Source organism: Lissotriton vulgaris, chromosome 6, assembly GCF_964263255.1.
Source record: "Lissotriton vulgaris chromosome 6, aLisVul1.2, whole genome shotgun sequence".
In the NCBI taxonomy this organism is placed as follows: Eukaryota; Metazoa; Chordata; class Amphibia; order Caudata; family Salamandridae; genus Lissotriton; species Lissotriton vulgaris.
The window spans coordinates 899,124,452-899,135,282 of NC_141694.1; the positions used below are offsets into that span (position 1 = coordinate 899,124,452).

Here is a 10,831-nt window from a genome sequence, read left to right on the forward strand (position 1 = left end):
GAGGCCGCAGGGCGCCGGTGCAGGGGTGTCTTTTGGTGTCAGTAAATCTTACCCTCGGCTGGTCGCGGTTTGATGGGTCCCTGGTTCTAAGGTTGCAGGCGTCGTCTGGGTCATCAAGGATGGTCTTTGGGCACTGGACTTCGGGTCCCAGTCGCCGGGGGGATGTCCTCGTGGTCTTGGATCACTCCGGCACACACCGGGCTTGCCGGGTGCAGAGTGGGCCGGATTCGCAGTTCCTGGCTGGCACCAGGGGTATTGCTGTTTGAGCAGAACCACTGTTCGAGGGAGTCCCAGTCTTTTGGAAGGTTGCAGGCAGGCAGGCAGGTCCTCCGGGGTTGTTGAGGTTGCTGTCCGCTTGGGACGCCGGAGTTTCGCAAGAGCAGATTCTAGGATCAACAGGCCTGTAGGGTTCTGGTGCCAATTCAATGGGTGTCATCCTTTTGTTAGCAGCTGCACAGTAGGTCGTCTTCTTTCTTGGTCTTCTTGTTGTTGCAATCTGGACCTGAGGAAGGAAGGTTCAGGGTGCCCCAAAATACTAAATTTAGGGGTGTTACAGGTAGGGCTAGGGCAGGGACCAAGGCTAGGGGGTGTACCCACTCCCTTGGCTAGGGGGTGGGTACATGCCCTAGCCTGCTCCTCTCCTGTGGGAGGGGGGCAGGAGCCTAGCTGTGATTGGGCTGGGCTCCCCATCTTCAAGATGGCCGGAGCCCGGGGTCGTGCTTCACCTCGCCTCTCCCACCTGAGGGGTGGAGTTGGCACAGGCTGGCACACCCCCCCCTTCCTGATGTAGGATTTCCCGCCAGTCTACCCACCAGAGTGGGGGTCAGAACTGGTGGGGCCAGTCGCTGAGTACAGCAAATGGTCTGGAGTAGTTCCCAAAGGCGGAATGCCTTTGAAGCTTCCACTGCCCATGCTGGAGGAGGAGGCTTGGCTCCTCGTCCCAGGATGTGCATTGTTGCAGGCCCAGGAGAGCGAGGGCTCTCCACCAAGGGCTCCAGCAACATGTCTGCTGTGTGTCAGCCTAGGCAGCCTCTCAGACAGGACGTGGATTGTAGGTTAGGTTTCAGGGGCATCTCTAAGATGCCCTCTGTAGTGCATTTTACATTAAATCCCACACTGGCATCAGTGTGGGTTTAATGTGCTGAGAAGTTTGATATCAAACTTGTCAGTCTTCAGTGTAGCCATTATGGTGCTGTGGAGTTTGTAATGACAACATTCCAGCAACATATACTCTTAATGGCATCACTGCACTTAGTGCCCAGGAATGGCCCTGGGTACTGTAGGGGCACAGGGCTCATGCTCCTGTGCCCACACCACTGGCATAGGGCGCCCAGCTAGAGGGATGGCTGAGGTATGCCAGGGCAGTGGGTTTGTGGGCATGGCACACAGGGATGTGTGCCATGTCGACTCTGTTTGGTTCTGTACTTTTACACTCAGCCTGCCAAGACAGTGAGTGGGTGCCAGGGTACAGGGCCCCTAAGGGTGGCACAATAAGTGCTGCAGCCCTTATGCGTCTCCTGGTCATTAGGCCCTGGGTACCTAGAGTACCATTTACTAGGGGCTGACTGGTGGCCAGAGAGGCCAATTGGGTTTTAGTTTCAACACAGTTTTAGGGAAGGAACACAGGCCCTGGGCACCTGGTTGGCAGGAGCCCAGGGCACACTCAGTCAAAGCACATCAGCAATTCAGCAAAAAGTGGGGGCATACCAATGCAAGAAAGATGGCACTTTCTCAAAACGTCAGTAACGCTTTTCTGGTGGATAAAGCATCTGCCTGTGGATTCCTCACTGACCCACCCTTTTCCGCGTTGTCTACCTACGTATAGTGGAAAGGTTTTAGTGCTTGACATTCTTCTATTTCTTTTTAATTTGCATTGCTATGATGCTTGTTGTTAGGAAATGTCTTGGCTTTAGCTTTTCCTGGTTTTCCTTTTTCTTTCATTTATATACTGTGTATATATTGTATACTGTGTATACTTGTAATATGTTGTCAGTCCACCCGCTAGCCTCAAAGGCATGGAAACAATGGGTGGAACTGATGTCAGCATGCCAATGAGGTCGTCTTATGGCTTCGGTGACGTCTTATGGAGTAGCGTGCAGAGCTGTGCTATTGTGTTGTCCTCATCGACTTTGGAGAGTCATGATAAAGTTTCTGTGAAATACTGGCTCTAGGGTAATTCAAAAGGTGAGGAATCCACAGGCAGAGACTGAATCTACCAGAAAAAGCATTACTGAAGGTAAGTAACATGTTCTTTGCATTCGAGGCATGTGTGGCTGTAGATACACATGCTATGCAGAGACTGTCAAGCAGTCCTCGCTAAAAGTGGTGGCTAGCCCGGGATCTTGCTGTGGTTTGAAAAGTGTACAAAGAACTGCCTGACTAGCATTAGCTTGTTGGTGTGCTAGAACATCTACATAGTAGTGTTTTGTGTAAGTGTGTGGTTTAGACCAGGTAGCTGCTTCGCATATATCCGCTATTGAGATGTTCCCAAAGAAGGCCATACAGGCTCCTTTCTTTCACGTAGAGCGTGCTCTAGGAGTAGTAAGTAGAACCCTTTTGGCTTTAGCATAACCTGTTTAAATGCATTTACCTATCCATCTGGCAATACCTCATTTGGATATAGCCTTCCCTTTATGAGGTTGGGCGAAAGTTACAAATAGTTGTTTTTCTAAAAGTCCTAGTCCTATCAATGTAGTACATGAGGACTCGCTTTACATCCACAGTATGGAGAGCTTGTTCCGCAACTGAGTCTGTTTGTGGGGGTCAAAAAAGCAGGCATGTCGATTGACTGATTAAGATAGAATTGAGAACTGCCTTTGGTAGAAATTTGGGGTTGGAGCAGAGGACAACCCTGTCCCTGTGTATTTGAAAGAAAGGTTCTTCCAGGGTTAATGCTTGTAGCTCACGGACACGCCTGAATGAGGTAATAGCAATTTGAAATGCAACCTTCCAAGATAGAAATTAAAGGGGGCAAGCATGAAGGGGCGCAAATGGAGGGTCCGTGGGCCGGGTAAGTACAATTTTAAAATTCCATGAGGTTCCTGGTGGAAGCCAGGGAGAAATCACTCTTTTGAGAACTTCCATGAAGGCTTTAATAACTGGTATTTTGAAAAGAGAAATGTGTTGTTTATTTTGAAGATAGGCAGCCACTGCAGCTAGATGCAAGCATATGGAGGTAAAAGCTAGCCCAGAAATTTGTAAGTGAAGCAAGTAACAAACAATGCTTTGTTACGTAGTTTTGAAAGGGTCAATTTGTTTTGAGTGACAGTAGAAGACAAATATTTTCCATTTGGCTGTGTAGCAGGCATGGGTGATAGGTCTGCGGGCTTATTTGAGCATGCTCATTCACTGAAGTGGAAGATTACGGTATAAAAATTCTATGACCCCAGGAGGCAGATCGTAAGGTTGAGGGTCCAGGGATCTTGGTGCCTGATTTCTCTATGGTTCTGGGTGAGAAAGTCCAGCACGTTTGGGATCCCCTTCTGCCGTACCAGAGAGAGGTCAAGCAAAGTTGTGAACCTTGGCTGGCGAGCCTATATGGGAGCTACCAAGATGAGCATGAGGGAAGTTTGCCGAAGCCTCTGAAACAAATGGAGGTAGAGGGAGAGGAGGAAAAGCGTAGGCAAATATTCCTGACCAATTCATCCATGGTGCATTTACGCTGGACTGTGTGTGTGTGGGAACTGGAGGCTAGGTTTGGCCATTTAGCGTTGTCTGCGATTGCAGGCGCGTATGATGTCATTACCAACGAGTGGATCTACAGTGGGCTATACCTAATCCCCAAACCTGTCCAGTTAAATCATGGTCTCCCCTAGTTTTACAAACTAATGCCATCTTCCTGAATCACTCCCTGAGGGCCTGTAATGGCCGTACTCCCTCGGATAGGCCGAGTAAGCACACATTTAATAGAACGGGCCAGGCTTCTCAAATAGACTACATTATGGTCGAGTGTAGGTCTTGGCACAGTGTCATTGACTTTGAGGTCATCTCACGTGTGACCATAATGTTTTGATATTAACTTACAGGGTCCCGAATTCAGGTATATCACCTGCTAGTAACACCCCCATTGATGATAGGTTAATTCTCACTAACTAAGAATAAAGTGGGGGATAATGAAACAGTCACCAGAGAAGTTGAAATCGCTGTATGAAATGGTTATTCCAATATTGCAGGAACTTGGCACCACTATGATCGATGGGGTTAATACAGCCCATACTCACTTGGTTGCAACACTCCATAATCAGCTCATAGACAATTTAGCTAATATTTTAAATCCTACTAGTCGTAGAAAAAAAAAACAGAATGCCACCATATAAGTGGTATAATGACGAGTGTTGCAAGGCCAAGACAGCATTGCTAGTGGCTATCAAAGGGAAAAATAAGTGCCTAACAAAAATCAGGCGGGCCCAGTACAAAGAAGTTGTCTCTAGTGCAAAACTGTCCTGGGAAGAAAACAAATGATCGGATATTAAAACCGCCCTACTGACTCGGGACATGAAAACTTTTTGGGCAATAGTAAGAACGGGTATTAAGGAGGGTAATCCTGCAGGCGAGCCAAATCTACCAGCTGAATTGTGGACCGAGCATTTCACAGCTCTGTTTGCAACCGAGCCAGAACAGGATGCTCAAATAGAACCTACGGGCACACTTAGTTTACATACTGTTTGCGTAGAAGATCAACCAGTACCAGCTACTAGACAGGTAAATAAGGTCTATGAAGGGATAACATTACGCAAGGTCATTGTAGCGTTAGAAAAATTACCAGCCGGAAAAGCACCTGGCTTAGACAAACTCCCCGGGGACCTGTTCCGGGAAGAACCGTCTATTTGGGGCCCTTATTTGTGGGTGCTATTCAATGCCATCATGAACGGCATGCCCATTCCTGATACCTGGGCCGGGTTCGAAATCGTCCCAATATTTAAAAAGGGCTCTCCTTTATACCCTGCAAACTATAGACCGATCAGTTTGATCGATGTCACGCACAAACTGTTTGCTCGGGTAATATTAGACCAGATCCAAGGCTGGCTGGAAGAAAATGACATCATTAGTCCCTATCAAGCAGGATTCAGGAAGAACACCTCCACGGTGGACCAAGTATTTAGATTTCAACTAATTACTTGGAAGACGGTATCAATAGAGGGTGGCAGCCTCTATTTGATATTCATGGACCTGAAAACACCTTTGACCTCGTGCCCAGACCCAAACTTTGAGGGGTCTTAAGAGATATGGGGATCCCTTCCTATCTACTTGATCTGCTAATCAAGCTGCATGGTGCCACCTATGCCCAAGTAAGATGTGGAAGGGGAGGAGAATTGACCAAGAGGCTCCCAGTTGGCAGAGGTGTGAGACAGGGCTGTGTGCTTGCACCGACCCTGTTCTGCCTTTTTGTCAACGCACTCATCCCACTACTGGCTGAGGTCGTAGACAATGATGCTCCAAAGTTAGCAAACACCAAGGTGGCAGCCTTGATGTTTTCTGACGATACCCTCCTGTTATCCAAGACATTGATGGGTATCCAGAGGTTACTGGATAGCTTTTCTGGATTTTGCAACACTAGGGGCCTGTCGATTAACACCACTAAAACTAAGTTTGATTGTTAATCCGCCTAAGGCAACACGGCCCAATCCACAACTGAATGGGATAGCTTTGGAAAGGGTCTCCGTCTTTGAGTGCCTGGTCGTCACTCTCACAGAAGACATGCAGTGGGCGGCCCAGATAGCCAAAGCAAAGCTCAAGTTATCCCAGATTGCTGGAGCATAGCCAAATTGGCAAGGGAATCACCATTCAAACCTATTGGCCCGCAATTGAAATGTATAGGGCACAAGCGAGGGGAGCCACACTGTACGGGGCAGAACTTTGGGGACACTACTCGTCCACTCCCCTGACTGTAGTGGAGAACAGTTTCCTAAGACAAATTTTGGGCCTTCCAGCGGGTACCCCGCTAATTCCTTTGCGATTAGATCTGGGCATCCCACCAATTGAAGAAGAGGTCGCTTTAAGACCTCTAATCGTTTGGCGAAGACTCTGGGTGACTCCCAACCTAGCATCATACCAGGCAGAAACTAGCGAGCTCCTATCCTACCCGGGTCTGCTGAAAAAGGTCCCTTGGTTCGCACTTGTGAAGCATGAGTGTGAAAAGCTCGGTCAACCATCCTTGTGGAGTACACCAGGGGCTATTAGTCCCTCGAGCTTTACTTCCAAGGATCTATCGCACCCAAAAGCTTCAGACCATGCATTCAAACCCAAAACTGGGCATCCTCACATCTCAGTTCCTTACAGTGAAGGACAACTATAAACTCGAAACCTTTATGGATGATATCCTTCCACAAGCGGCAAAGAAACTGTATGTCCAGTTTAGACATAGTACTTTACCGGTACGTTCCTTTACCAACAAATGGGCTGGGCAGAACGAGGATAGGTGCCCTGCTTGCATAATACAAGAGGAAACAGAATTGCATGTTTTATTTTTTTGCCCTGGTTATCAGAAAGAGAGGCGTTACTGGCTATTACAACTCTGCCGGAATCTGGGGTTTGAGCATTGCAGGGAGGCATTCTGAGTCTTAAAATATGACACATCCAAACCCATTGTATTTTCGGTTTCACGCTACTTAAATACAATGTGGCGAAGGAGATGGGGCTTTATCAAAAAGGAAAAATAATCATATACTGCCTCTCGGCATCCCACATTAATATAATGTAACCAGCATGAGATTAATATTTTTGAGATACAGATTTTTATTTGCTTTTGTAAATATAAGCTTTTATGACGAAAGTAATTTTATTGTAAATTGCCTATTTTTAAATTATTTATTGAAATATTTTTTCTATCTCTTGTCTGTCTGCTCAGTGGAAATGATTGTTTCCCACTTATGCCCACTTTCTTGTCCTCCCCATCTCCTACCCTATTTTTCCGGTAAAATCGAGTACTATGAGTTATAACTAGCAACTGTAATATTCTATAGAGTGCTCTCTACAATTGTATGAATTGCTCATGTTTGTTCGTTATTCTGTTGATCTGTGTATACTTTTATGGTCCTAGCGACCGAAATAAAGGTTTTCGAAGCAAACAAATCTATGAGGGAGCCCGCATTTGTGAAAGTAAGAGAGGAGGACTTGTGGGTTGGTTCCCTTTTTTGGACTTGTTGCCGAATCCTGCTGAGGTGGTCAGCAAAATAGCTGTCCATCCCAGGAAGGTATTCCACAAACAGTTGACTACTGTGGCTTATAGCCAAGTGATCTGAGATAGCGGAGAGCTGTGTAGAGCCTGTATCCCCCTCCCTGTTTTCTGAAGGTAGTATATTGTCTGTCTGACAGCGACAACCTTGCCTATTGAGTGAGGCAGGAAGGCTTTCAATGCTAAGTGAACAGCTAAAGTTCCATGTAGTTCATGTGGAGATCCTGGTATTTGAACTCCCAAAGACCCTGCACAGTTAGATCCTGCAAGTGTGTGCCCCACCCTGAGAGTGATGCGTCTGTTGTAGCAATGGTCTGCGGAACAAAGTCAAGGAAAGGCCACCCCTGCAACAGGTTGTTGGTGTTCCACCACTGCAGAGTGAAGACTGTAGCGGACGATCCACACTTATGGAGGATGGGTTCAACTGGTGTCGGAATTGGAGATCAACGCTGATGTCTTTGGTTCCGAAAATGTATTTTAATTCAGCGTCAATAGTTCGCTTGGTGCCGAAGCGAATGAAGTCAATGCCGAGGGTCGACTCAGTGCCAGGGTAGTCGGTTTCGAAGCACCTGGTTTGGAAGCTTTCTTCGGAGCCAAGCTGTAGCTGGGTGGGGCATTCGAAGCAGTTGCTGTGTCGACCATGGCCCGAAAGCCGTGGCAGCCCGAAAGCCTGTCTCTGATGGTCCAGAGGGGCTGCATGCTTTTTAGCAGAAGGCGGCTCGGGATAGTGGGAAGAGGGTGCCATACTCAGACTACTGAATAGGTACTCCATCTGCAGCTGATGGCTGTGGATGGTGTCCCCCACTCTATATGCCACCGGGACCAAAAAGGTTTGGCATATCTTCTTTTCTCCTCTGCAATAGAGCGAGATAGCGGGCACGACAGTCGCAGAGTGAAAGAGACAAATTGCAGATCTGATGTAGATCGGTCTGAGAGTATTTAATGTGGCAGCAAGGACAATACCAAAAGGGCGTTTGTTCCATCACCATCGAGGTATGGTGGAGAGATGCGACAGACTGGAGTAGGCTCCGTCTGGCAAGGCCCAGGAGAGCCGCGGTAGATCCGACTTGATTCAAGTATTACAACATCAACTCGCACAGGAAAGAAGTGGAACGCGATCGAAGTACAATACTGATGGAGGGAAGGTACTGTGTGAACCAAAAAGAGCACTGCAATGGTGTTGAACAGGAGCCCACATCCAAACCAGACGGTGGAAAGAAAATAATCTAACAGTGGAGTCAATGCCCATGCACATTATCACCAAGATAAGTCATTCTACCTCGTGACTCAGAAGACTTCTTCGAAAACAAACAACTTGCACACATCCGAGCCCAACACTAGAATACAGGAGAATACACAGCATGTGTATCTACAGCCATACATGCCTCCAAACAGGACCTTTTCGCTGAATCAAACTATTCTCTGCAATGGCCAAGAAGCAGTCCCCAGAAGGTTAAGAGCTCATTCCACCAGAGCCAAGGTTGCCAGCACTGTATTGGCATGTGGGGTTCCTGTCCTGGACATCTGTTAGGCATCTACCTGGGGATCCCGCCATATGTTCACCAAACACTAGGGTCTGGATAAACAGGTTGTCTGAGAAGTGCATTTCTCTTGCTCTGTCCTACATGACTTTTTCTTGTAACCCCTTAGGTGCTGCGCACGTTCGGCGGCTGACGGCACCACTACCTCCGTAGTGCTGCCGTCGGCCGTTGAACGTTCGAACCTCACCTGCGCAATGGAACGTCCAGCACTGGAGCTGGACGTTCCATAGCAGCTATGAGGTTGTCAGTTCACAGACCCACCACCGAATAGGAATTGCTTTGTTATCGATTTGAAAGTTTAGGAAACTGCAGTTGGAAATCTCTAGCACAAGAAAGTCACTTGCCTTTGGTAATGCTTTTTCTGTTAGAGCCTAACAGCAGATTCCTAACCGACCCTCCCATTCTGTGAATCTGACTCTTTCCAGTAAGATCCCAAGTCTAGGAATATGCACATTGGTTGACGCCAATGTTCTGTTGGGGCTCTGCGTCTGGGGTCGCGAACAGCCTTGCGCCCACTAACATCAGTTGCTTTCAAGTGGTGTCTATATTGGCTAGGCATGTCATTTCCAGAGTGGAACAGTGTTAGTGTGGAGCCACACAGTGACACCTGGTGGTGCACATCAATACTACTTAGAGGTTTTCGGATCCAGTCTGATGCCTGAGGAAATATTTAAAAGGTGAGCATCCTGTGGGTATATAGTCCCTACCAGAAACAGTGTTACCAAAGGTAAGTGACTTGTTTATCTAGATCACAAATCTTGGTAATATGCAGTGAGAGAAATATTCACAGGAACTACAGTAATAGGTGAGTAAGTTTTCCTTTTCCTGTTTTGGAATAAAATTCGAGTTCGTCAAACTGCAGCACAGCTTATTTTAGTACTAACTTCTTTTTCTATTGCTATGCTTTCTTGTTGGCAACCTGGAGCAGTTCATCCTAAAGTTGATCTTCTATTTTGCTTTAGGCTTCCTCATACAGACATCTGGTTGGACTTCTTTCACTCCCTCCTGAATATACCAGACTGCTATGGTCAATCTCCTTTGAAAGAACTCCGGCAAAAACTTGTTGCCTTGTTCCAAGAGACGTATGCTACCAAGATAAAGTATCTTCGCAGTCGATTACTGGTGTTGCTCATGGAAAATAAGCCCTCCCGAAAATGAGCAAATTTGTTTGTCCGTGCCAAACTATGACATTTTCTTATCTGCTTGAATGCACAGTACAGACTTGTTCATACCTATAGTTTTCCTGCAGAACACATTGGCGTAAAAAATTTTAATGTATTAAATAACTATAAATTAAGCATAGCGTCTGAGATTGGTTAAGCACCCAAGATTTCGACCTTACTTGCAGACAGCAACTGGTTCAATCTGAAAGAGATCTTCAGTGGCTTTGGGAGTTGTAGACACATCTTAAGTGTCCTACCATTGCTTTGTTAGCTGCATGAAGAGGTCTGATGCAATGTCGGATCAGGCATGGCTCCTTTTATCCACTTAGACAGTTCTTGAATGTCTATCGCCACACATAGAATCTAGTGGGGCGGATATTAAAACAGGTTGATAGCTGAATCTTCTGGTTGGTGATTATTAAGTCACCAAGAACTCTTGAACTCTTTAGGACTCTGCATCCAAAGAAGACGGATTGCATTCCATAGAAGCATCATCTTAAACTTTACCCATGTATTGTACACTTGAATATAGATCCCTTTTAAAAAAATGCTTTTGTTCGTTTTGTTATACATTTTAGATCTAGACTTCTCAGTAGTTAGTAAGTGACGTTATTTGTCTTTTTACATGTGCGGAACCTACTTCATAAGAGCAGCAAATGTAAAGCGTGTAAAGCGTTTTGTAAAAAAAAATAAAGTGTATAATTTATAATAAATTATTTTGGGCTAGAATCGTTTATTCTACACTTTACCTTCCTCGTGTTTATTTCATTTTCGAACCAAGTGTACATTTTTAGCCTTTAAACTGAAAGACTGGCATCTACTCTAACGATGACATGTAAGAGGGGTTGCGTGGCGGATTTGGCGTAAAAATTGGCTCTGTTGGAGGGAAAGTCAGTTCCACAGTACGGTACGACGACCTTGTGTAATGATTCTCTTCAAGTGTGAAGGAACAT

General features: G+C 46.3%; 1 protein-coding gene across 1 annotated transcript in view; it reads left to right on the forward strand.

The window, feature by feature from the left end:
• The window catches only part of BUB1 (BUB1 mitotic checkpoint serine/threonine kinase), a 1,006,269-nt gene extending 995,675 nt beyond the window's left edge, over positions 1-10,594 (forward strand). The window contains exon 32 of the mRNA XM_086926890.1: positions 9,678-10,594. Coding sequence (XP_086783016.1) covers positions 9,678-9,873 — 196 coding nt within the window. The 3' untranslated portion in view covers positions 9,874-10,594. The remainder of the gene's footprint in view (positions 1-9,677) is intronic.
• The last annotated feature ends 237 nt before the right edge of the window (positions 10,595-10,831 follow it).